The sequence below is a fragment of the Abramis brama genome, assembly GCF_963993115.1.
Source record: "Abramis brama genome assembly, chromosome: 4".
Lineage (NCBI taxonomy): Eukaryota > Metazoa > Chordata > Actinopteri > Cypriniformes > Leuciscidae > Abramis > Abramis brama.
In genome coordinates this window covers 52,799,280-52,827,144 of record NC_139966.1, presented here as the reverse complement: position 1 = coordinate 52,827,144, position 27,865 = coordinate 52,799,280, and the positions used below count along the sequence as shown (strand labels likewise).

The following is a 27,865-nucleotide window of genomic DNA, read 5'->3' as shown; positions in this document are numbered from 1 at the left end:
AAACATTTATAGAAAATAAAAAATGGTCAAGATCAAAATGAATTTGAATGTATGATTTTTATTGCAATGCCCTTTTTTAGTAAACTTTAGCCTATTCAGAAAGACTATTATGAGAATGTGGCAAAAAATATGAGCTATATTTGACTGAAATGTTGTAGAACAAATATAAAACAAACAAAAAACAGTCAGTTCAAAATGAATGGAAAATGTGTTTAAAAATGGTCAAAAACTTTCTCAGATGTTTATTTTGCCATCGAGAAAGGGCACTAGGTGTTCCTGAGAATGCACAAAGAGGGAGTGAATATGTACATGTCTGTAAATGAAGAAATGGCGCTATCTGTGGCATTGATACTCTTTGTAGTTTTCTAGATTAGTGAAATGCTAATGGAACATTAATACAGATATAATCTCCAATGTACAACTGCATAAGCAATTGTATAAATGGGATATTAAAAGGCCCCCCAGAAGACTGATTATACTAATCGCTCTTGGTAAATAAAGTAGATGTATTACTATGTACAATTCATTAATGCACATTCAGTGCATTAATGAATTGTACATAGTAATACATCTACTTTATTTACCAAGAGTGATTAGTATAATTTATACTATAATAATTAGTAGTATTTATATACCCTAATTTTTTTGGGCAAAATGTAGGATTGACTGTGTTTTTGTGATGTTAACAAAACTTGATCATTGCCTGAATTATTCTATTTAAAGGTACACAATAACTTTTTTGTTCAAAATCAACATTTATACAAAGTTAATGCATCCTCAAGTCTTCTTTTAAAACATGTTTTTTTCTTACCCTGATTCACTATGTTAAGCCTATTGTAAGTGTTTATATTTTAGACCCGTCTGGATGGTTTTCGTGGGGAATTGCGTCACTTGCCCGTGTCTCTGGAGAAAAGCTGCTCCTGCAACTTTGACGCGTGTATGAGGTGTGAGTAGTATAGGTTAGTTGTCACATCAAGCGAGAAAGGTTGACATGGAGCAGCTAAATCTCCAACCACCGGGGAATCACCCGTTTAAAACAAACGTCAAACAGAATGTGCCAGAGCTCATAATAAAACAAGAGCATTTCGGGTATGGCGAGAACTGAGGGATTTGAAATGCAAAAGCGACGTGGAGACGGTGTTTGTATTACTCAGGTGAGTAGGGAATTAGGTTGAACAGATAAATTGTCATATGTAGCTTTCTAACAAGAGTTCATTGTTAAGCATTATCTATTGTGGAGGATCATTTCTGGTTAAATAAACCTAAACTGGTTATTTCTTTTAAGCCTAGTATGTGGATGTTTTATGAACAGTAGGATAACCATATTCGCAGTCATGCAGAGCCGAAGCACAACCAAAACATTGTTCTTCTGCAAAATGCATGCAGTTTTTTTTAACTGCTAGAGCTAGAGGGTTAGAAGTTACATTGTGTACCTTTAAATTGCACTGTTTTTATGTATAATGATAAGGCAAGGGGAAACGCTTCCTCCAGTTATTCAATAAAATTCTGTTTAGAGTAAGAATTGGATGGCTTTTATAAAAAGGGAAAAAATCAAAGCTCTGGGGGAGCTGTTCATGTTCAGACTGCTAGCAATTACGCAGTTCTTAAAAATACACAGGCCTATTTTAAAGAAGGTACAAAACGCATCTTAATATATGGGGATGTAGCTCATTTTCCACTAAGGATTGATCAAATCTTGCTCACAAAAACCAGATTAGGTATTTCAAGAGAGAGAAAAAAAAAAGTGTTGCCAGTGGCTACAACCGTTTAATAAAACTATATTATGAACTCAGTATAAAAAGTAAAATGTACACGATTTAACACTGATTTAACTAAAACTCTTACAGTGTAAACAATGCCATGACATTAAAAGTCAATCAAAGCAGTGGACTGAGATCACTTTTGGTCACTAATTGGGCTATGTTAAAATGGCCTTGTGTAATGATAGAGAGTAAAATGCAGTCCTGAAGTATTAGAGCTTTGGCTGTCAGTGCGATCCATCGGGGGTGAGAGTTCATCTGCAGGTGGTGTCAGGCTCTGCCGCTGGAGCGCTGGAGTCTGCCTGCGTCACTGAGGATTTCAGCTTACTCGTGTCTGCAGGACGACACAAGCAGCTGTTAGGACTGGACTGTGACAAGGACACATAAATTATAAAAGTTTACTATATCAAATAAATAACTGTTCTTTCGAACCTATTCATCAAAGGATCCTAAAAAAAAAATTGCATCACCACAACAGTTTAACAATGCATATTATAATGATTTCTGAAGGATCATGTGACACATGATGCTGAAAATTCAGCTTTGCCAATACAAGAATAAATTACTTTTTAATGTGTATTAAAATTGAAAAGTTATTTTTATATTGTAATATTGCACAATATTACTGTTTGTACTCTATTTTGATCAAATGAATGCACCCTTGCCGAGCATAAGAGACATCAGTGCCATAATAAAGGTAAGTTGGCTATAAGTTTAGGCCGTTTCTGACACACAATGTAAGTGATAGACCAATCACAACAGACTGGGTCATCTAACCAATCAGAGCAGGGTAGACCAATCACAACAGACTGGGCCATTTGACCAATCAGAGCAGGGTAGACCAATCACAACAGACTGGGCCATTTGACCAATCAGAGCAGGGTAGGCTCACGGAAAGGAGGGATTTAGAGAGACTGAATCATCGAACAAACCGGTTTCAGACGATTTGAGAAATGAGGAGATGTGCAGTGTATACTATGAGAAAATTAAGTGGGTTTTTTTTACCTTGGATGCATGTAAACCTATTGTAGAAGACCTCCAAAACAAAACTAGGAACCTTTAAAACAGCATAATAGGGGCACTTTAAAAGCCCAGGAAATTGAAACTGAATTAGTTTTAAATTTAAAACCCAAATGCTATTTGGTGATTCTATAGGAAATTCTTCAACAATGTGATGAGGACACACTCATGAGTCAAAGCTTCAGAAGCTCTTGCACACCTTGCAGCCAGCGGATCTGAGTGGCGGGACCGTAGCCCTGTTCGTTCTTGGCAGCGATTCGGAAGACGACGGCGGGCCGTGCCGAGCAGTCGATGTGTGCGTTGCTCAGCTGGGCTTCACTGACTGTGCATGAAGTCTTGATGCCGCGGTAGATTCGGATGAAGGCCAGCTCCCCGGGTCGCTCCGCACTGTTCCCTCGACTCTTCCTCACAGCCAGGTACATTGAATACTCCAATATCTTCCCGGACAGAGAGGTGGGAGGCTCCCAGGTGATGTGCACAGAGTCAGAGTCCTGAAATGATGACATAGCATCTAAACAACTTCGAACACAAAATGTTTTTGTCATCACTGAGAAGAATGATTGTACCTTGGTGATTTTCACAGCAGACGGAGCGCCGGGAAATCCAGGCTGGCAGGTTTTAAACTCGCTGACGGGACTGAAGTCGCCCAGGCCACGGCTGTTCAGTCCGGCCACCCTGAACTTGTATGTGACTCCTGAGGCCAGTTCCTGCTTCTCGTGACCCGCGAAACTATGAGGACCCGGCAACTTCCACTGTCAGACGTAAAACACCGGTGACGTAAAACACACTGACACAAAACTGGAAACCGTTACACTTAGGTGTGTGTACTGCAGACGAACCTCACTGTCAGATGAGTTTCGGGAAGACAGGATTGAGGCCATGTCACCATCCTCAGAGGGCAGGAAGTAGTGTGTAACCTCACAATACAGTGTTTTAAACACACCCACATCAAACCACTCAGACTCCTTTGTAATCTCAGACTGTCAGGGCACAGAGGGGGAATGTGTGAGTGTGTTTTTAGGAGCTTTATACGCATTATATGCTCAACAAGCACAGAGACACAACGAAACACTCTACCTGTTGGGATGGTTTTGAAGAGATTTCTCGTTCTGTGAATGAGAATATAAACAGTAAGTGAGGGAAATGTCACGGAAACACCTTTTTGATCTTTGATTATGCACATTAAATATTCATCATCAGGTATATGTACTTAACTATATGTACTAAACCACAGAAAGGCCAAAAGTAAAAATGCAAGAGTGGGAAAGAAACATGCATATTATACCAGAAGCAGTTTTCGCTTTTCTACCTTTGTCCCCTGTTGGTCGAATGTCTGATCCATCCTCACTCGTTCCTTCTGGCCTCAAAAGGCTTTCCTGAAATGAGAAAGGGGCCTCTGAGATTTATATATAGATATACATATAGATTATATATATAGATTCCACTAAAATGCAGATATCTGACCTGTGATGAAGATTCTCTCTCTCCTTTATCTTTGACAGCTGCACTTGGCTGGAAGTCTAGACAGATGAAAGAAAAGAAAATGTATCTAAATAAATACAAATATTTAATATACACAGGGTTCTTGCACCTTTTCCAAAGTCAAATTCAAGCATTTTGTTAAGGTGCATTTTTACACTTTTTCCAGCACCTTACAGCCGTGGTAAATCACATATTTACATACTTCTTCATCACATTAAGTAAGATGTTGCATATGAAGAACTCCATAGCATTGTTCAGATATATTTCTTTTGATATTTTATTTTAAAATATACTTTGTAGTTTTAATTACTAGTTAAAGTTACTTAATTGCAATGGGTGTAATTTTTTATTTATATTTTATATATCATTATGTATAATTTCACATTTAAATAATATTTACATTATACATAATATATATAAAATATAAGTTTAAAAAAAAATTGTAAGTGTAAAATGTTTTTTTCATAAACATTATTTTGACAAATTAAATAGATAAATAAAAAAACTGAATAAAACAAAATGGTAGAAATAAAGTGCAGCACATGCAATGGCTGTGGTAACTTTAACAATTAAAAGGATACTATGACAAATATATCGTGTTCCATATTCAAACTGATTTTTTCTTCCATGAATATATGATTGACCTGAAGAATAAAAGCGGCGTCATATACTTGAATATTTATATGAGCAATATCACGCTCATAGCCATGTGAAATGGCTCTATATCAATGTGAAAAGATTCTTTAATCAATCAAATTAAACACTATTTTGTAATATAGCCTATTGTCTTTCAGTAATTCAAGCACTTTTCAAGTACCTTTTCATATGTTTTTTTAAGTGAAATTAAATTTTCAAAAAGTCTTTTACTTCAAGCACTTTAAGCACCTTGTATGAACCCTGTGAGTGGTTAAGTTGTATTACCTTTTTGTATTGGCTCCTTTCTGTCTCCTGGGTCTGGTGGAGGAGTTGTTGTGGACTGTGGTTCAACTGAAGCAGAATGAGGAGACGTGACCGGCTGCACTTGAAGCAAGTAACACTCAGCCGCAGGCAGGGGCCGCCAGGCGACATGCAGAATACTGATTGTGGACTTCACAAGAAACACCGCACCAGGAGTGGAAGGCCTCTCTACGCACACAAATGACACAAATGTTCATTGAAACGTCCAAAAGTGTGCTTTGTAATGACAATGATGGCTCACCTGTTTCTAGGTACCACAGATCTTTGCAGCAGACCTGGTAGTTATTGAACTTTTTGTATCCATCTCGCCCGCTCCAGACATATAAACGAGTGCCGACGGTTACTGCGCAGTGCCCAGCTCGTGCTTTGGGCCAGTGTGCACTGCCCTCTTCCTGTTCCACCGACTGTACGCCTGAAGCCAATCCCTGCTGGTGTTCTTCCAGTGTCAGGTTATGCCATGTCAGTGTGTCTACAGTAAACAAGTGCTTATTATTGAAGCAATTTCTGAGATTATCTAAGTGCAGGATCAGTGTAATATTCTTGATCATACCAAGGTTTAGTATGGAAAGGGAGTTGGTGCAGATCCACTTGACTCCATCAGCAGCGAGAGTCTCTTCTGCCTCTCCGACGGGAACCCATCCTCCAAACACATATAACCTACAATGAAGAATCAAGAAGATACAGAACTTGAGGAAAAATAAAGACAGTGGGAGGTAAGATAATAGTTGCCAAAACTAGACTTTGGCATAGCCGTTTTGACTGAACATCATCATCTCTGAACATCTTGACTTTGTTAGAAGTGAATTTGAGAGAGGACACATCTCAAACCATTGTGACATGACATGAAAAAGCTAATTATCCTTCTGGTTTTAGATGTTTAAAGCAAATCTAAGCGAAAATAACCGTCTGTCACATTACTTGTTTCCAATCACATTGGAGGTGTGCAGACTCCTGGGTAGTGGTGGTTCCCCTCTGGTTGGAGGCAATGACCAAGTCATAGTCTCTGAAATAATTGAGACATTAGCTTGAACCTAATGAACTATTATATAAAGAGATACAGGACATATGCATTATTTTGTGAATATGAATAAGGCCTTACCAATGTCTAACTGCCACAAGTCATTCAGTCTGTGCCCACACATGCCCCCAAATATGTAGAGCTTTGGGGCACTGCCACCCTTGCCACAGTACATCACAGAACTATGGGATTCCCTGGCTGACGGGCCTCCGCCTTTTGTTTCAGGAATGCTCCAGCCTTTAACCCCGGATTGGGCCTGCAGCTCCAGCTCGTAGAAGTCATCTAAATACCTGCACAGAGACACGCATATACAGCATCCATTGTAAGTATTTATGCGTTTTTAAGTTTGGCATAAATATTTGCATATAAATATGCACACCGTGGTATATTTCCATTTGGGTCTTCGCTGTCATTGGCCATTCCACCCAAAAGGTAGCACTTATTAGCATGAAGAGTAAAGCTGTGGCCAATTCGTGGGCATGGAGGTGATGCGTTCCTTGGTGGGCGGGGCTTCAGTTTCTTCCACAGCCATCGACTGGCCTGAGAGAGGAGATTTGATATCAGGGCCCTCCTATCATAAACTATTAATGCTTTAAAGGTGAAGTAAACAATTTCTGATAAACGCTGTTGAAAGTGGATAAGGCAGAGGACCGAAACACACTTGTAGCCAATCAGCAGTAAGGGGCGTGTCCACTCATGAGGGGGGAGGTGTCTGTGTTGCATAGCGTGTTTGTGAATTTGTGGGTGGGGCTAGAAAGATAGGGGTGTGATCCTTTTGGAAAGGGGCGTGTTTGTTTTGGTGATTTCAAATATCAACAGCGTTTCTCAGAAATCGCTTACTGCACCTTTAATTTAGGTGTGACTACATTATGATGGCACAAGTGCTCACCTGCAGTTCATAGAGACTGTTGGTATACTGGCCGAATTCAACCATTCCTCCAAACACCAGGATCCGTGTGCCTTCACAAGCGAAGCCATGAGCGGCACAACCAGGTGGGATATCACCTCTCACTGCTGGTAGGAACCACTGCTTGGTCACTAAAATATAAGGTTTATAACTTGCATTAATAAGTTTCAATATGTGTAAAAAAGTTTCATGGCATTTCCAACTATTAATCTACATTAACCAATCAGCATTAAAACTGAATATGTAAACATAATCAAAGTTTAGAGGCATTTCTAACTATTTTAATGTATATTAACCAAAATTTTGTTACAGTAATCCAGTGCATTCATTGCTGGGAATTATAAGTCACGTCTAAATATGTATATGGCAATATGCATGTATTCGTTGTTTTTAACAGTGCATTGACTGTACTGTGCAGCATTAATGCAGTTGGTGTTTATCTAGTGCCCTACCAGAGTTATAAACATGCAGATTGGTCGCTATTCCCTCGTTTCCACCTCCAAACACAACCACCAGCTCTCGTATGGCCACGGCCCGGTGCCCATGCCTCGCTCTCGGAACCGGTCCAGCGTAAGACCGCACTCTTTTCCATAGAGGACCCTTGTTAATCATAATGGGTTATCGGTATTTTTTTCATCTAATTTTAATTTTGCACATGCACAATTGCATTGCAGTAAAAACTGACTACATGCAAACAGTTCGTAGCATTTCCCCGTGCGTGAAAACTTGTCTGTGATGGGCTTGACGTAGGTCACGTGATCAAAAGGCGGCGCATTCTCGACCAATCAGAGCCGTTTGTGGTTCTTAGGCTCCTCCCGTTTTTTTTACAAATAAAAAATAAGCCCCGGGGACAGTAAAATTACAGTAAAATACAGAAAAAAAAAAATTGCATATCACACAGATGCATATCATGAGCAAAATATTATTTGAATGAGTATTGTAAACTGTAAATAAATTAATAAAACGCCCTTCTACTATGTAGCATTAAATATCTCTCCATATCTATCCTATCCAAGATATTGTTTGTTTATAAGTTAGTATAGCGCAGTCACGGAGACAGAACAAAATAATAAAATAAATTATTACATTTTAAACGTTTAAATACAATATAGCCTATTTATGATGCATAACATAAATAAAAATGACAAAATAAGTTTAAATCTAATAATTATTGTGAATGTGCAACAGGTAGGGTATTGATTTTAAAGATTGAACAATGCTAATATGGTAGCTATCACTGTCCTTAATCTTTACTTTTGTATCCAACAAGTTTTATCTGAACTTCATGAACTGTGTTTAAGCTGTAATATCTTAGGTGAAACCTAGAGGTCAGTAAAAGTCTACTCTAGGCTAAATCGGGATTTGTGGTTTTCAGAGGCATAGCAAATGAGGAATGATTTTACAGTAAAGACATGCCATAAACGCTAGACGTTATGGATCATAGGTTTAGAGAAAGCTATTCGTTCAGAAAAACAATTTTATCTTTAATAAAACCAAAATACCCTTTTTTTGCCCGAGGAAAATGTGACTGTGACGACGTTGTGTGTTTATGTGCAAGGTTAAGGCAGTTCATGTTATGGTTCTCCTACCGAACGATTTTCTCAGGGACATGCAGATGTGATTGTGCGCATGCAAAAGCACATTTGAGACCATTTAAATAGTGTTTTACATTTAAATGGCATTTACATGGGGGTGCAAGACAACTAGCTGTTCCATGATGTTATAGGCTACTAAATCCATTAGGCCTACTTATTGTTATGAGAAATATACTACATTTTATAGACTACTTTCAGAGTTAAGAAACCATCCAAACTAAGATTTTTTTAGTGACATATGGTTTGGCTGTCGTAATTGAAAGACTGCCTCATGCTGTGTCAATATGAAAAATGAAATTGAAAAAGAACAATGGATTAGTGCGGTAATTAGACAGCTCTTCTCTGAAGTGATGACAGTTTACTTCTCCTGCACTGATTTTAGAAAGATGAAGAGAGATGTAACAGCTGTCTACAGGCCCTTATAGTTGTTTTGAATGAATAGGAGAGCTATATCTCAGAAGTGTATATCTGAATGACAATGAAGGAACAGTTAAAGTAAGTGACAAATGTAGGCTAGCATGTAAACTGTTCTTGAATAGCCTAATATTGAAATAATGAAATCACATGCTTATTCGTATAGTGTCGGCAACTCAGCAGAAAAGGAATGGATGGTTACACAATATTCCAGAGAGTGCTGGGAGTCTGTGGAAAAATAAACAAGGAGATGGCTATTCTTATTTTAAAAGTAGGAGAAAGTATGTCACTTGCGAGGGGTTGCCGGAGAGAGAAAGGAATGGAGCGAGGGATGCCGGAAGAGAGGAATTGTTAAATAGTTTAAACGTCATTTATACAGTGTGTTCTTGTCCACTGATTTGATTGGGTGTTCAGAGCACTGGAAAGTTTCACTGTTTCACTTCTCAGTATTCACATTCCAGTTTTATAGTTGACGCCATTGTATAGGCTAACTCAGGGATGGGCAACTTCGGTCCTGGAGGGTCTCTGTCCTACAGAGTTTAGCTTCAACCCTAATCAAACACACCTGAACAAGCTAATCAAGGTCCTCAGGATTACTAGAAAATTACAGGCAGGTGATTTGTAAACTCTGTAGGACAGTGGCCCTCCAGGACCGAAGTTGCCCATCCCTGGGCTAACTCAATCATTTTCATGACAGAGCAAAAATTGAACGATTGGGTGACTGTATTGGGTCTAAAAATGTCTGTTGCTCAAGACTGACCTCTTACAATGTCGCAATACACTTTAAAAAATGTATTGTGATCAATAGTTCCACGAAGAACCTTTTACATCCATTGCAAAAAAAGGTTCTTTATAGGCTTCTGTAAAAAAAATATTGTTGGTTTAACTTAAAATGAAGTTACCTACAAACCTAGTTACCTTGGTTTAACTTAAAATTAGTTAATACAATGGAGATTGGTTGAATAAATAGAAACTAAACATTTTATATGAACCATGTTAAAGCTGATTTGACAAAAAAAGTTGTGATAACAAATCAAGATTTTTTTTTTTTAAGTGAGGGTTCTTTAGATAATTAAAATGTTCTTTAAAAGGGTTCTTTGGAGAACCCAAAATGGTCCTTCTATGGCACTGCTGCAAAAAAAAAAAAAAAACCTTTTGGAACCTTTATTTTTAAGAGTGTATTTTTGTGTCGTGGCTAAATTGCATTTCATGAACAATAATGAGGGGAAGCATGTTGAGTGGGAGAGATATGGAGATGTGAGGTGAAGAAGATGCAGACAGCTGGAGAGGAAGGCATGACAAGGGACGTATGAGAATTACGGATACAGTATAGAGTAGACATTGAAATCTGCGGAAAGTCGTCACTCTGCATAATGTAAGTTGTTCTATTTTGGATTCTTCCCCCATTAACTGTAAGCTTAACTTCCTGTCTCAAACAATGCACTTTCCTTCCTGGTAACCTTTCAAAATAATTTAACATATTGTTTAGGTTTGAGCCAAGCTAGAACAACAAACTGATTGTGTTAAAAATGAGTAAAGTTCTTTGATGTCCTTGAAACACTTGTGTTGTGTTTGTGTCTATGGGACAATGCATGGTTCACCATTGAAAATGAAGTGCTGAACACATTTATGTTTATTTTTATGAAGTAAAACATTTGCTGTGTTCATTTATAGCATGGCAGAGATGCTTAAACCTGAATATTCCTTTAAACCAAAGCTCCAGTCCTTGATCAAATGTGTATAGACAGCTATCGATGTGAAGAGAGAAAGTTAAAACTTCACCTGAAGTAATATAACATGTCTTTGTCTTTCAGAAGCATGTGAGGACAAGCAAACTCGAATACACCCACAAACTGCCACCAGACCTGGTAACATCAGAAAACTATGTGAGTGTGTGTGTTTGAAGAGAAGGTGACACATTAATGAAAATCAATAGACAGCTAGAATGAATGTGAAGAGAGAAAGTTAAATCATACTTCACCTGAACTAATATAACATGTCTTTGTCTTTCAGAAGCATGTGAGGACAAGCAAGTCGCTGCGAACCCGATTACACCCACAAACTGCCACCACTGACACACCTGGTAACATCAGAAAACTAGTGTGAGTGTGTGTGTTTGAAGAGAAGGTGACACATTAATGAAAATCATGAAAAGGCTTCCTTCACTCTATAATTAAAGGTAATGGGAACATTCAGGGTTTTCACTGCAATGCCATAAATGAATGATTTTTGGTTCCTCAAATAACTTTTCCGAGGTTCTTCATGGAACCATTCGTGCCAAAAATGAACATTTAACTTTCAGATTGTGGGTCATGTGGTTTAAGAGTCTAAGATAAGCCTTGGATCTACTTTAGAACCTTCTGGATCTAATTTGGAAAAAGTGTGACCAGGCAGAGTGAACCTCTAAATTCTGTATATACATTTTTTAGCCTTGTTGATGAGACTATAAGTGCACTGTGAAATTTACTGTTAAAACATCAAGGTTGTTAGAACGTTACAGGAAGAACAAAGGTTTTACAGAATTAACTTACGGAATTAACTTATATTTACAGTAAAAAAAATAATATATATTTTACTAATATACCAATCAGTACTGAAATCTCCTTTGTACCTTTATAATGTACTGACAAACACCATAAAAACGAAGGTGGTAATGAGAAAGCAACATTATGAATCACAACTGAGTTTAATACTAGAATGTGCACAGTATCATTGCAGACAAATGCAAAAACATTATCAAATATTAATTTAGCAACATAAGATGTAACACGAAACATTAATGTACATAGCTAACTGACAACAAATAACTAAGAAGAAACAATTTATTTAAATGAAAAATCGTCAAATGTGATGTCACACATGGAATTTAACCAAATTATCAATTTATTTCAATATAGTTTTTTTCCTGTAAATTAAAAAGTGACGTTCTTTTTCTCTTCCCAAAACTGTAAATTTAACTGTGTTTTTTTGTAAAATTACATTACGGTTATTCACCATGTATAGTAAGGAAACTTTTTAGGTTTTGTACTTTTTTACAATGTGATAATGTGTATCCCAGCGTGATTTATTTGTGTGTGTGTGCACCACCTGTTTTGATGGAACCTCCCTCCTGGCTCTTTTTATATTTTTAATGTCTTTCAAAGTCCACATGGCCCTTGCCGTTATTAGATTTGCTGCCTAAAAAACAACGAACCTTTCCTGTTTGACTCATTGACAAGGCAGGCTTTACCCGTCAGCAACATTTAGTTTAAAAGATGAGCCTGACATTACCTATCAATTGGGTTACAATCCTATAATAAAACGCTGATTGCTTTCCAGTAGTGTTCAGATCCAAAGATGAATCCCGCATTATGTGACGAGATTGTTCGAATCCCGGTTTAGCCGGAACATACCTGTTGATAAGACTCAGATTGGGAGATTGGAGCCACTTGGGTTTTCATTTTACGCAGATAAGAGAAAGCTGTGGGAGATGATGGGAGTTTAAATGTAAACCGCACTGAGATTGAAGCAGATGTAGAGGATCAACAATTCACATGCATAGTGGTGCATAATGCCAGATTTTCTCACACTCACACATCAGTGGCCCCAAAATACCTAAAACACACTTAAAATGATAGTGCATTAGATAATATCAATCCAAGTGGTATTTATTTTAAATAAAGATAGCATAAGCACATTTTTCATTTAGCAGATGCTATTAAGCATAAAAAGACTTTTGTTATATTGTAAAACAGTACTGTGTGTGTGTGTGTGTGTGTGTGTGTGTGTGTGTGTGTGTGTGTGTGTGTGTGTGTGTGTGTGTGTGTGTGTGTGTGTGTGTGTGTGTGTGTGTGTGTGTGTGTGTGTGAACTTTAGAATAACTGACTTCATACATCCACGAAAAAGCACCTTGAGACCAGTTTGTAAAAAAATAAAAAACAAAATCAGTGCAATAACGACTCAGGAAAGTGAAGTTAGTTCTAAGTAAAATTATAGTGCACAACAGTTGGGTTCCAGAAGTAAAAAAAAAAAGCTTTTTGAACCTTTTCTCCATAAGGAAATTGATTTTTAACAATAATCTATAAACCTTTAAAGACAGACCTAGAGCTGAAAGGTTGTTAATCGATGGTATTTGTTTTTGTTGAAGCTCTTAGCCCACATTATTTCAACTTATTCTTAAAATAATCATGTTTAACAGCGGAATTCATCATGAAAACTACATTATCCATGATTATAGGCTACATAAAATTCCACCAATCAGAGTCAAAACAAGCAAAACGCGCCAAAAGAGCATATTTTATTGCAATAAACTTACAGTGCAATGCATAAGTTAATACACCCATGCTAAAGTTGACTAAAAAGAGGAATAAAAAATCATATTTTGGAAATTGAACTTAATGTCTTAATTTAAAAAATTAGGAAAAATCCAACCTTTTAGGACACCAATTTTCTTTGTGAATGAATAATGTATCGTAAATAAATAAATGTTCTTCCTTAAAATACATGGTGCATAAGTGTGTACACCCCTATGTTAAATTCCCATAGAGGCAGGCAGATTTTTATTTTTAAGTATTTTTTTAAAATTAATTTTTAGGATACTATGCATCCTGATAAAGTTCCCTTGGCCTTTGGAATTAAAATAGCCCCACATCATCACATAGCATTCACCATACCTAGAGATTGGCATGGTTTTATTTCAGTTAGCCTAAAAGCTAGTTTGATTTGCATTGAGAGATGATCTTATGGAAAGTACCCCATGCCAATCTCTAGGTATGGTGAAGGCTATGTGATGATGTGGGGCTATTTTAATTCCAAAGGCCAAGGGAACTTTATCAGGATGCATTAGTATCCTTAACATTTTTAAAAGAGTTTATATTTCTCCATCCCTTTTAACTCGATTATGCAGTTCGCAATGATTCATGGGATTGTAGTTCTTTCCCTCACTAAAGCCATTCACAATCTTGTACCTTTGTTTTTTTTTTGGTCAGATTTATTGCTTCAAATCAAAGTTTGTAATCTTATGATTTACCTCGTATTTGATTGACTAGGTTCATGGCTTAACACTTTTAAACAAATACTTTTTTAAAACCCCTATTAGAGAAATGAATAGGGAGAAAAACACTTCCTGAACCGGCGCCGCTGAAAAAGTGGATGGGCACTAATGCACTCTGTAGGCAACATTTGGTTTCAGATGCCAATTGGTTTGATTATTTTGTTATGTAATGCAATAAAATTTGATACATTGGACGTTATTCAGTTATGTGGTGTAATTAAGGGCGAAAGAGACTGTGTAATAAGAGAGTGTTCTGGTTCTGCATTATGCAGCCAAGATTGCAGACACTGGTTTTCCGCTGTGGATAATTATTCCCACAGCTCTCCGGGACAGTAAGAATAACTTAATTAAGTTTATATTTCATCGTTCTTTGATCTTAGTGTCATTATTACTAATAAAGTCCATCTGAATGTGGAGGAGACCTGTCAATCAAGCATTTTTTCAGCCTGTCTGAATGTGTTAACCAAACAAGTCAGGCATTGAAACTTGTGCACACACACACACACACACACACACTCATAGACAGTTTGCCATGTTTTATTTGCTTTTGTTGAGATTTTTATATATTTACATGAGATTTATTCTCTTTACATGTTTTTTGAAACAACAAAATTCTTCATATTTACATAAACAGTTCACCAAACACCAGACAAGCTCACACTTTGCTCAGTTAAAGATTGGCACGACCAATACAAGATACAGCTCAAGTTATACACCAGTGCTAATATCAAATTATATTTATTTGTCAGTCATAAAACTGACACATAAAACGTACACACACTTACGATACACTCTTTTGCTCCCACCCAATCAAAAAGAGCTTTGTGTTATCGATGTAAACAAATAAGACACAGATCAGCCTAAGAAATGAAGCTGAGGTTCTCACCAATAAGTCACAGACTTTAGCCATAAAGGAAAGTATAACACAACATAATGTGCTGTAAAATAAATGATTCATTTATAAGAATGAACACAACATTCCTCAGTAGATTCTCATTCATGGTATTATGAAATTATTCTCTCTTCCACCATGAATATTTAATGTTTTGCAGAAAATGAGCTGACTCGCACCACACCATTTGTATCTTTTGTAAATAAATCCTCATTATGTGTGATAAAATGGTTTTACTAGATATACTCTTTTATTTATACATTTATTTTCATGTCTTTGGTCATCTCCATCCCATCGGGCTCCATAGGCACACTCTGACTTGATTTACGCGAGCAGTCAAGCTGCAAACACTGACTGGATTTGCGGGAATAGTCTAACCCTACAGACTGACTGGACTTTCGGGAGTTGCACGGGTCTCTCCAAGAGTCGAACCCATCTTTGGTCCGGGCGGCGGTCAGCTTGGACAGGAGGGTGTTCCTCCTGATGCTGCTGTCCGAGTCCTCTTTATGGAACGTGTTTTGGGGTTTGTTCCAGCAGGAGAAACAGCCTAAGAAGTCGTAGAGGAGGTGACCGCTGAAGAGCATGTAGATCCACGGGTTACAGCAGCTGTTGAGACTCGCCAGCAGGGCAGAGAGGGTCACTGCAGCATTTTCAGAATCTGAGAAGAAATAAGATGGCGTTAGCCTTGTGGTTAAAGATCTGGTCTGATGACTGGAAGGTTGCAGGTTTAGACCTTGCAAAAGTTGATATACATTTACAAGTTTAGTTCAATAGTTGAACTACTGTTTCGGAATGTATTTAGTCATTTTTAATGTGTTTTCTTTTTATTTTCTCTCCAGTTGAAGCACTAACTTTGAACTGAAATCTGTTTTGACTCATATAATAATCAAATCTTGCACTGTAGTTTTGTGCAATCTGATTATGCAGTTCTCCTGAATAAAAGGTAGCTATCAATATGCCCTCTCAGACTTATGAACAAAATATTAGGTAATCAATCTTTTTTTTTTCCTTTCATGGTGTACAAGTATGTGTCCATATTGGAAGATGCACTTCCAATAAAACAATATTAGATTTATATAAGGAGCATTATGTAATGGTACAGTATATAAACACTGATAATAATGAAAAAAACAGTAATACAAGCCCCTGTATCCTTTAATCTCAAAGGAATGCTAATGGAATTCCAAAAAGAACCCTCTGAGAGACAGATAAGATCTTCCTGGATAAACTGACATTCTGAAAAATACACTGAAGCAAAATGCATGATCTTATTTAGATAATTCTTATTGTTTGGTCTCATTAGGAGTGCTTCTTCATTTTTTATAGAAGTACCATTAGGATTCCCATTAGTAAGGAAAATGAACAACATGTATGCAATTATTTTTGGAGATGCCTGTAGTTACACTTGGTTCGTTTTATGTCAGAATTAGGCTTTGAAAACCGAATTACACTTGAAAGGAAAAGGAATGATGAGCTTTAATACCCTCAAAATGAAATCAAAGAAAAAAGATAAGTGGGTCTTAAAAGCATATTGTTTTTGCTGTTGCTGTTGTTGTTTTACATATACATAAACATATTTAGGTTTTAAAAAAAATGTGACTACAACCGTTGTCCGAGTTACACAGAGTGCGCAAAATAAATATGTGTACTATGTTTTTCGCGAGGACGTCACGTAACCATATCAAGAGCTGCTCGACCCCCGTGCGTTTTGGACGGTAGCATACGTCGAAAAAACTTAAAGTTTGTCACTATTTGTAAGGCTTTTATAGAATTACCCAACACATTTATCATAAAAAATTATTCACGTTTTGTTTAAACATCTTTAAAACATATGGCGCTAGGGGCGCAAAAAGGCGAACCTTAACCGCTCGCATCCAGAAAATTACTACAAGAAATACTTCGACCAACTAAAAGTCTTGGAATAATTAGCTACACTTAATATTGTGTTTAAATATATATTTACATTTAATATGTGTGACCCTATGCCATCTTACCATCCCAGGGGAAATTTTCATCCCAGACTGACCACATTTGCACGATGAAGAACGGAGCCCAGCACACAATGTAAGCCAAAACAATCACGAATGTCATCTTCACCGTTCTTAGTTTGGCTCTTGAGATGATGGTGACGCTATTGACAGACGCCTTTCCAATCATCCCGTTCTTAGTGCTGTGTGGGGAGCCTCTCCTGGTCTTGCACTTGAAGTTCTTCCAGATACTGTGGCATATGAACCCGTAGCAGATCATGAGGATGATTACAGGGATGAGGAAGATGCCCACGGTGATCCAGGTGATGTAGGCTCGGATGCCCCACGGCTCGATGAAGTGTCCCCAGCAGTCATACACATCCGAGCCGTTCTGGATCTCGCTCAGGGAGAAGATGAAGTATTGAGGGGTGCTGAGCAACAGGCTGCAGAGCCAAGTGGACCCGATCATGATGTAGGCGCGCTGAGTGGGCTGCTGGAGGGTCTTCAGAGGGTGGCAGATGGCGATGTAGCGGTCCAGGGTCATCATCACCATCATATAAGTGGACGCGAACATCCCCAGGACCTGGAGATGCTTGACAATCCGGCAAAGAAAGTCTGGTCCGTAAAACCTGAAGGTGATCTCCCAGCAGAGCTGTGGAAGAACCTGGAAGAAAGCCACCACCAGGTCCGCGAGACTCAGGTGCTTGATGAACAGGTGCATGCGCGAACTCTTCTTCTTGGTGTTGTGCATGGCCAGCAGCACGCACAGATTTCCGATGACTGCCACGAGGAAGGTGACGCTCAAAACCGTGATCTCCATTTTGGCCACGTCTTCGTTCCTGCCGTACGGATCGGTGTCGTTGCTCGTCGCGATTTGGTGCGACGTGTTGTTCATGGTTGGGTTTGGAAACGAACTGTGATTCCCATGCGTAAAAGCGCGTACGGGTATATGGAGAAGCGCGCGCGCTACCCCATGGGTCTCATTACGCACGTACGCTTGTGCGTAAGAGGCAACCGATCGGGATCCCCACAGAGTCCCCAAGTGAGCACACTTAGACTGGGAAGGACCGATGGATTTAAGTTTCAGAGACACGGATCATATTCTGGTAGTCCACATAACTGTGCCTCAATTGTGGTGATCTGACTCACAAATGTCATGAGGATTGTCTGAAAAGTGTCGCATTCCTTAAATCCAGCCCCCATTGAAGAGGCTGGCAAGCTCAAGAGCCGCCTCTCTATCCTCAACTGCCCGCCCAAACAACATGAAAGCAACCTTAGCACCAGTAGATGTAAGTACGCGCGCCGCGCGCCCTAATTGGAACCAATCGAGCGCGTTACGTTTCATTGTACGTTGACATAATAATCATATATGTCAAAGTCTCTACAAAGCCTTTTTATTCTAAGTTTTCATTTAGCTGTACAATCTGTAGTAATTAGTGTTAGCTTTATATACATCAACAGATGGTTTGCCATTTTGGAAGTCTTGTTTTTCACTTGTGTTTTCTCTGTGGGAATGTCGGTAATGACAAAGGGAAACATAAATTCTCTAATTTGAACAAGTCATGTTCGAAATACAAATTTCATATAGTTAAGAAAAAATGCATTGAGCTTGTGGCACACACTGATCTTGAACTAATGTCAGCTGGCAATCTTACAGGGACTTGAATAGTCAGAATTACAAGCATGCATGTGTATGAGAAAGCAAGAGACATATGGATCCAATATAGTTATTGGCATTACTTGCATCTTGTGTTTATCAGTAACTGTCCAGAAAAAAAGTGAGACACTACACAGCTCAGTTCTGTATTTAATTTTGATCCTTTTCATGTCCAAATTGTAGTGTAACCACCAAACAGTCCTTGAAAGGAACATATGGATACTGATACTGCACAGTTTGTACAGTACACTGCTGTGATTGTGAAATACTATAAATTACCTTATTTTGTTGTCACATGATCTCACTGGATAACATGTTAATGCAGTAACAGACATCCATTATCATCAATGTAATATATATATGGAGTACAGTCAAATAATGAGTTTAAACTTATTTTAATATAGATTTTTAATTCAATGTCAGATAAATGTTCAATTCACCTTGTTTATTTGTCGCTGTCCTTTGGGGTCACAACTGGGCATTATATCTAGCCTGAGCATCAATGTGTGTGTCTAATAGAGAATGCGCATTTGTGTGTGTGAGCAAGAGAAAAGGAGAAAATAGAGAGCAAGGTGGGGTAAGTATTCAAACTGTAAAATACACTGATTTTGGTGTAAAATGCTTACAATACATAGCTAATTGCACATAAAAAAAATCATGCCATCAAATTTCGCAACTTGTACTAATCCATGTTATTTCAGCTACAATGATGAAGCAACCACCGGTTTCATGAGCCAGATGTGGTCACTTAGGACAAAGGTTTGTACAATACTTAAATCTCACTTGTTATGCTTAAACACTTATGGAAAATAAAGAGTTCAAAATCACATATATTGTCTGAGTAGGTAGGCTACTACATTTGAACATGAATTTACTTTGCGACCATAAACAAGTCCGTTCTATATAGTATGTGGGTAGTATGAATGACATTTTTGCCATATTTTTGCCATATTTTTGGACTTTTTGCCATCCTGTTTTTCGCATACTATATAGGGAAGTATTCGATTTCAGATGCAGCATAAGTCTTATTATAATGACAGTGATTATGTCAGAACATCTCCAACTAATGTCTGAGTGCAGTTAATGAGGAGCAGGTGCCTCATACCCATGATTCACACAGCTATTTATGCTGTTACGATTATGAAGGATGATTGCTTGAAGCACAAATAAGAGTTAAGCGAGGCTCTGATGTTGAATCTACATTTGTAAAACTTGGTGTAGGATTTACTAATTTAGAAAGTCCTAATACATGTCACATGTATATTTAGAAAAACGGCAAGTAAAGAAATTTTGAGAAGAAAGACAGAAATAGCATTTTCTTGTAAATGTACTCAGTAATCTTTCTTGATTTTATTTACAACTTTTTTTTTTTTTACAGCATAAATGCATTGTTTGGTGTTGGTTGTGTTGGTTCTCTAATTTGGTAAAATTAAACAAAAATATTGATGACTCATCCTGCACACATTTTTGTCCAATCAAATTATAGCAAATTATGTTTTAAAAAGTCCATTTGATACTTACTGTCCAAAACGTACTGTTTCAATAGGAAATAAAACATTTGTCAAGCCATTTCACTGGATTTTTTTTATTTTTTTATCATTGATTCTGAATATTTCTTGTCCTCTTATTCTGCAGATGCCGTGGAGGTTTGGTGGAAAAATAAGACAGTCGAAAGCTATGCTAAATTGCTATACAGAGTGTTTTTTACTTTGAACACTTGTGCAGAGGCAGATTAACTAAAAGGTTTCTGCAGTTTTATGGCCTGGGGTAAGTGCCTTGAGCACTTGGTGGCAGTACAAATTGTGATGTTCAGAGGACGATTCAGGGTGTTTCCAGATAGGACAGGGATTGGATTCATGTGGGAGTAAGTGTTTGTCTGTCTCGGATGCTGATGCTCTTTAGTCCCTTTCCCTTATGAGCCTTCATTATGGACAGATGAATTCAATAATTCAGCATGACGCATCCATTGACTGCAATCACCACTGTGTCCTATGGGCCCTTAAAGGAGGCACATTTACATTTCTTCAATATAGGTGATGCTTTTATCCAAAGCAACCTACAAATGAGGAATACAACAGAGCAGGCCATCAAGTAACATAAAGAAGTGCTGTAATAGAAAGTTCAAAGATTATTCAGAGGAATACAGGCTATAGAGATAAAACATATAGTGAATATGAAGACTTGCAAAAGCCTCTAAGTGCCATCTGAAATTTTCTTCTAAAATTACCATTTTTTTTCAAGCTCGTATGTTTAAGTTCAGTAATTTCACTTTAATGACAAAAATGCTTTTCTTACTTAGTATTTTTGTCTTGATTCCAGTCCAAATATCTAAAAATTCTTAAATCAAGATGCATTTACTAAAGTATATTATGTCTTGTTTTCTGGGGAAATAAATCAAAATTAAGTGAGTTTTTGCTTAAAAAAAAGCAAAATTGGCAGTTAAAGTGAAATAACTAAACATAAACATACAAGCTTGATAAAAATGATCATTCTAGAAGGAAATTTCAGATGGCACTTAGAGGCTTTTTGCATCTGAAGTCTTCATATACAGAATAATGGCCGGTTTACACAGAATGCATTTGCTGTTAAAAGCGCTAGTGCAACGGTTGAAGACATGTTTTTGAGGCCACTATATAATACATGTTATCAGAATTACTGTCCTCCCAAAAGTAATAAGTACTGATTATTTCACATAAATTGAAGCAATGGGGGATATACAAATTCATGAATGTTTTTTTATTTATCAGTATACTCATCTTGCTGGATCTGTCTGCTGCTTTTGACACATGCCACCAGATGTCAACCCTCATAACAAAGGGCATCTCAGGAACTGCTCTCCAATGGTTGAAGTCTTACCTCTCAGGTGGGTCCTTCAGGGTGTCTTGGGGGGGCCGAGGTGTCTAAGTCATAACATCTAGTTACTGGGATGCCTCAGGGCTCAGCGCTTGGACCACTTCTCTTCTCCACATGTCATCACTAGGATCTGTCATTCAGAAACGTGGCTTTTCCTATCACTGCTATGCTGATGGCACACAACTCTACTTCTCATTCAAGGCAGATGATTCGACGGTTGCTCCTCGCAATCTGGCCTGACAGACATTTCTGCCTGGATTAAGGCCCCCCACCTTCAACTCAAAATGGAAAAGACAGAACTGCTTGTGTTCTCAGGCAACCCAACACTTCATCACAACTTCTCCATTCAGCTATAGGTTTGTCAATCATAACTCCTTCCAGTACAGCCTTACTATTCTATTCAAATTCTATTCTATTTTTCTCTATTTAAAAAAATAACTTGCTACATACTATGGGACTTATCATAGCACTTGCATCTTGTTGCCTTCTGTTGATTTTATTTTTGATGATTTGTCGCTTTGGATAAAAGCTTCTGCTTAATTATTAAATGTAAATGTCATGAATATCTAGTTAAATTGGTAGATTTAAATATTTAACTCCACTAACCTTAAACTGGCAAAGCCGGTAATTAGTTTTTTAGTTACGAAAAGCCAGCCAATCAGATTGGAGCAGGGGATTTCAGCAAGTTCTTGCCATTTGTGGGCAGTCTGTGCATGCTTTCAGAGGCTGAGGCTATTTGTTGGTGGTAATGTCACTTGTGGGATTGGACTGCGTAGGTCATTATCTCTAAGGCAAGGCTTTGTACACCAATTGCAGTAGTCATTTTAACAATGTGATATAACACTGTAGGATATTAAAATGTTAGTTTAAAGTTGTTCAGAGATTAATTATTCGCAGATGAAGTGTTGGATAGGGAGAATGTAGGCAGCACTACAGTGTGCACCGACAGATTAAAAGAAATGTGTCTCTTTAGTAGAGAACATGAGGGCAATCTTCAGGCAAGAACAGATCTAAAGATCACAAATCCCTCATCTCTGTCTGTATCTCCCAGCCCACATATCCTTTAACCTTGTTACCGTGGCTTGGCTTGTGTCTTCCCACAAAACAGCAGCTGTGAAGCCCATTTGCTGTTTATTGTAATGAAACCATGTCAGAGAGAGAAAGATGCATTTGTGAAGGTACTATACGGAAAGAGATCTGTGCGAAAGAGTAAACAAACAAGAACTTTAATTTATGTCCCCTTTCACAGTTTTGTAATGTTTTAAATGGCCAATTTATATGCATAAAGCTGCAGGCTAGAGATTTCGCTTTTTTCTGAGGTTGGTTTAAATTTGTGGTTAATGCCATAGTTTTGTATTTTAACAGTGACAGTTGTGATGCATTTGTTTGGGTACATGAGCCTACAAGGATTAATGATCACAGAATAGCAATCATTCATCAACAATAGGCTTTTTCCCTCATTCCCTGTATATGGGATTCAAGTGTTTGAGTGTGAGCGTGTGTGATGTAAGCTTTTTCAGGAAAAGCAAACATTCAAAGTATAAACTAAACGGTGTGTGTAAAGTATGCGTTCCGTTACTGTGTTTGTGTGATTGAAACTGCCTCGCATGAACTATATAATTAATTTAAAGAAAGTGAGGAACCGAGAAAGTGAAACAGAGAGCATGTAGGGTGATTCTGGGGCAAAAGAGAAACTTTTGAAGGATTTCTTTGGTATTTTCCCCATAGCTCATTATTGCTCTGAAACATACAGATGTAAAGAGAGATTTTAAATTTCATTAAAGCTCAGGGTGTTTGAAGGTAGACATATCTATCTCATTAAAAAGGAAGTAAAATATAGACAAGAAAGTGGCAAGAACCTGTTTTTTTTTAATTATCTTGTTCTTATGTGAAACCCCATAAGAGTTATTTTGAAGAATGTTCACCCTCATTTTTTTCCAATGGAAGTGAATGGGGACTGGGTCTGTCAAACTCCTAAAATGAGATAAAAGCACCATAAAGGAACCATAAGGTAGTTTATATGACTATATTCCAATTCTTCTGAACTCTACAAAAACTTAAAGAAATTTAAGTTGCTATTAATGGAAATAGAAAATCTAATTTGCTTCGTAAGCTATCCGTAAAGCACAACGTTTACAGACACAAATGAGATTAAGCCACATAGATAACAATTAGAATTTTGGACTTTTCCACAAACAAAGCTATTGTATGACTGGAAAAAATGTGAAATGTGACAGAAAACAAACTTCTATGGTCTCTATAGGGTTTCATTGAATGGAAATGCTTTTGTGGTGTAAACTAGTATTATTAATTGCACTATGTTTTAATGTGCACCACTTTCTAAATAAGCTCATTAAGGATTGACAGTTCATGAAATGGGAAACTGTTTCACTAAAAATAAAGTCCTGTACTTTCATGTGTGCAATGCATGCACAACAAACTTTGATGAAGCTGGTTATTCTTCACTTGATTCATCATGATCATCTTGTCCGGTCACTTCTCAACCCGTTCCAAAACTTTCTGTATCATGACCTGCTAATTCCCAGTGAGCTATGTTAGCTACTGCTAGTTTTTCTCTGTCAAGTCCGTCTGTTTTGTGTCATTCTGCCTTGCGAGACCTCCAGCTTTTGATGGATGAAGTGATGGTCCGAGACCTTAAACTGACCTCTATTTCCTAACCATAGAAGCCTTAGGCCTTGAGAGAGAAAATTATGTTGTTTTCAATTATGTTTGTCTCAGTGTAGAAGCAATGATATGAATGAAGAATGTAATTTTTTAGTCTATGTCGGTTTTATTAACGCATCTTTATTACCAAAGCTTTGCACAGTCCATCAAAAGTGGTTTCTCCTATAATCCACAAACATTACAATACAAAATGCTAACTTGAGAACGCTTTTCATGTTTTTGAGGCTTAATGGGGTTTTGCTTCTCCAGAAGTAGGCAAGCAAATGTACATGAACCATGCGGTCACAGGAGAACTGTTCGCTCTGAGCGATTACCAGAGCAAATAAGCAGTTTCGTGGTAGTAATGTTAGCTGAGAGAATTCTGATGCACTTTATGATGCAAACAAGACTCTGAAATAAAAATGTTCATGGCCACATTTAATTCTATATGCTAACAAAAAACAGGTCTTGTGGGATATACCTTAATATGATTTACCCAAGTAACATGGTTATATTACGTTTACAAACATTACAGTCATATATAGTAAAGACTGGTAAGTGGTCGGTGATGTCGTCATATACTGACGCTTTCAAAATGTCTTCAATATCCGACGCACAAAGCACCCTTTAGTGTCCATATGAGACGCATAATCCTACCACAGACCTACCCATAACCGAAGCGTCTCATATTGACGCTAAGGGTGCTTTGTGCGTCGGATATTGACGAACTTTCGAAAGCGTCAGTTACATGACGCCTAAACCTACCCATAACCGAAGCGTCTCATATGGACGCTAAAGGGTGCTTTGTGCGTCAGATATTGAAGAATGTCTGAAAGGGACGGAAAGTGACGATTTGGGGATGAGAATGCGTTGCAATAGACCATTAACAGTATTGTTTAAAAAGTTGTTAGTAAAGATGTTATCAATTAAAGTTGCACTGTGAGATGTTATCATCTTTTCTAGTCTGTTTCTGTTATTTTTCCTTCCATTCTACCCTTTTTCCTTTTTGTGAAGTATGGAGCTTTGTTTCCACCATGGAATAAAAAGTAAAATATACAACAATTAAAAAAAAATGTAAAATGTGTCTCACAATTTGAACTTTATAACTTGCAATTATACATTATATGTCACAATTCTGAGGGCAAAAGGAAATAAAGTCAGAACTCTTTTTAAATCTCGCAATTCCAAGTTTATAACTCACAATTCTGACTTTATAAAGTATTGTGAGATAAAAAGGCGCAATTAACTTTTTTATTTTTCATTCCATGCATGGCGAAATCAAACTTACATAGTAAGCCACACTTTTACTAGACAATTTCGAGAGACCGACAAGATTGTTGAACCTGTAAATAATGGGTTGACTGTGATTCAGAACATTTGAGTGTAATCCACCAGGGATCTAAGAGGAAAAGGCCAATAAAGACATGCCAGTTTTCATATAACCAGAACACACACAGTTGTTCTCTGGTTTTTCACAGTTTGTTGTTTTTGAGGTTTTCTTATCAGCAGTGCTTGGCTGAGTGACAGAAAGACATTTTGCTTTGTGAGTTTCAGAGTCTCAGAAGCTGCTATTTTCCTAAAGGATTTAAAGGGATATTTCACCCGAGAATGGAAATTCTGTCATCATACTCTTCCTCATGTCGTTTCAAACCGCTATGACTTTCTTTCTTCTGTAGAACAGAAACTTTTCAGGAATGTTAATGCTGCTGTCATTTATAAGTGACAGGTCAAGAGTTTTTAAGAAGAATATCGTGCACAAGTCATATTAAAATACTCAGATGGGACTATTCATTGAACTATTTAATACCTGTTTAATATTTCATCCTTGACTGTTTTGATTTTGTTCCATCTTTCATTAATGAAAGCCAATACATAATAAAAGCCAAGCCTTTACACTCACTTCACATTTCACAACCTCTCCATTCCTCTCGTCATCTTGATGAGCCGAAGCATGTGGAGTGTGTGTGTGTTTCATATTAAGTCTGTTTACTGTTTATACTGCCTGTTCAGATAAATGAATGAATCTTATCAGAGAACCCCAGCATGCCGGAGGACTTTCCTTTGAAAACATAATTTATTTATTACCTTTTTTATGACAGAATGCTTGGTGACAGTCAGTTTTAATGGAATGAAATAGGGCCAATTTAGCTCATTGTAAAATGCACAAGTAGCCTACAATCTCTTCGCCAATTTCATCTTTTCTCTCTCTTTCCCCCACCCGTTCTCTCTCCCTCTCTATTTCCTTTTGAAATTGCCCTTCATGTTTGAAATTGAAGAGTTTGGGCTGGACCTATTCTCAATCAAAAAGGTCTCTCGGTGGGGGTTTGTGTGATGGAGATGTAAGGCTTTTTTCTGACTTCTTCTTTTTTCGTGTAATGTGTTCTCACAATATGGTACACGATTTAGTGACCTATTTTAAAGCAGTAAAACAAATACCACGTGTTTGTTATATGTTAGATACAACTATAGTTCTTCCTTTCTTGACTAGCCAACAATTGAAATTTTGGAAAAAAATTACATATTTTTTAAATAAGTTCAATTATTTATTTCAATTCATGCACCCGAGTTACCCATTTTGCCTTACCTATTTTATTTTATTTTATTTTATTTTATTTTATTTTATTTTATTTTATTTTATTTTATTTTATTTTATTTTATTTTATTTTATTTTATTTTATTTTGTTTTATTTTATTTTATTTTATTTTATATGCTCCTTTTAATTATTTAATGTTCACTGATTTTGTAATTGTGTGTACATTTTCTGCATTGTTTTAATATTCTCATATTTTGGTAACGGGGTTGCAAAAATTAAACATAAAAAGAAAAAAGAAAAAATGAAGAAAGTAAAATTTAGTTTGACCTCCTGAGGTTGACTCCACAAAGCAGCTTTTTGTTCCCTATTCATGTAAAGTGTCTTTAATAAAGAAGTGGTGCACTTCATCTCATCACAAATGCACCATATAATAGAGTGTATATTGCACATGCTGTATGATCATATTTCATAAACACAGATGTTGTTTGAGGACAGTTTTTAGGGCTCTGATAAGGTCTGTTGGAGGTTCTGGGTTTGCAGTGCAGTTCATTTCTTTGTGTGTGGAAACTCTGGAATATAGTGGTTAATAAATGATCTATAATGCTTAAAGATCTTCATAATGTGCCTGTCGTTTTGAATTCAAATCCTACAATAGCTGTGTCCTCCACAAGCACACTTTTACATCAGGAGTCACTTGGTGGATTATCGATTGATTCAGTCAATTAGAACGAACTGAAACTGTTCGATCTTAATCTTATTTGTTGGGAAATGGAGTAGGTGCAGTTTTACTCAGTCACACAGTCAGTCTCACCGTATTTTTAAAAGGTTTGAAAATGTGTGTTGTGTGTGACATGGTTTTAAATGGATTGTCCTCCTCATTGTGAGTGACTCTATTAAGAGCATTTTCAGAAACCAAATTACGTTGTCATCAGGGGAGTTGTGCTTGATTTAGATTTGTCGTTTTTTTTGTCTCACACACCCACCAATAGCTGGACGATGACATAATATTTGCAGAACTGCTTTATAGACTAAATTAACTAATTTAATAACGAATGATCTTTACAACGAAACTGAATCAACACTGAACTGACTTCAGCTGAACTGAGCTGGGCT

At 37.3% G+C, this 27,865-nt stretch overlaps 2 protein-coding genes across 3 annotated transcripts; both read right to left on the bottom strand.

Annotated features, from left to right (window-relative positions):
• Positions 1-39: 39 nt before the first annotated feature.
• hcfc2 (host cell factor C2) lies at positions 40-7,901 on the bottom strand. Of its 2 annotated transcripts, none has more exons than XM_084110655.1 (15): positions 7,597-7,901; positions 7,127-7,275; positions 6,617-6,777; positions 6,319-6,527; positions 6,138-6,222; positions 5,770-5,876; positions 5,461-5,688; positions 5,184-5,387; positions 4,245-4,300; positions 4,066-4,156; positions 3,858-3,889; positions 3,620-3,760; positions 3,347-3,532; positions 2,980-3,271; positions 40-2,094 (listed from the first exon to the last, which is right to left on the bottom strand). In XM_084110655.1, exons 1-15 carry the CDS (start codon positions 7,754-7,756, stop codon positions 2,015-2,017), a joined length of 2,181 nt encoding a protein of 726 aa, XP_083966781.1. In that variant the 5' UTR covers positions 7,757-7,901; the 3' UTR covers positions 40-2,014. The 2 variants fall into 2 exon arrangements, with proteins under 2 accessions (XP_083966781.1, XP_083966782.1); XM_084110656.1 differs by having other exon boundaries at positions 4,090-4,156.
• A 6,805-nt stretch (positions 7,902-14,706) lies between these two features.
• Positions 14,707-18,200, bottom strand: avpr1ab (arginine vasopressin receptor 1Ab). Its single transcript, XM_084110677.1, has 2 exons — positions 17,072-18,200; positions 14,707-15,735 (listed from the first exon to the last, which is right to left on the bottom strand). Exons 1-2 carry the CDS (start codon positions 17,937-17,939, stop codon positions 15,332-15,334), a joined length of 1,272 nt encoding a protein of 423 aa, XP_083966803.1. The 5' UTR covers positions 17,940-18,200; the 3' UTR covers positions 14,707-15,331.
• Positions 18,201-27,865: the final 9,665 nt, after the last annotated feature.

Bases quoted from the DNA above. Each gene is read 5' to 3' on its own strand.
- hcfc2 (XM_084110655.1), bottom strand. From the start codon at position 7,756: ATGATTAACAAGGGTCCTCTATGGAAAAGAGTGCGGTCTTACGCTGGA. The intron at 7,276-7,596 runs GTAGGGCACTAG...CTTATATTTTAG, and splicing joins TCTGCATGTTTATAACTCTG to TGACCAAGCAGTGGTTCCTA. The intron at 4,157-4,244 runs GTCAGATATCTG...TTCTCATTTCAG, and splicing joins AGAGAGAATCTTCATCACAG to GAAAGCCTTTTGAGGCCAGA.
- avpr1ab (XM_084110677.1), bottom strand. From the start codon at position 17,939: ATGAACAACACGTCGCACCAAATCGCGACGAGCAACGACACCGATCCG. The intron at 15,736-17,071 runs GTAAGATGGCAT...ATTTCTTCTCAG, and splicing joins TGAAAATTTCCCCTGGGATG to ATTCTGAAAATGCTGCAGTG.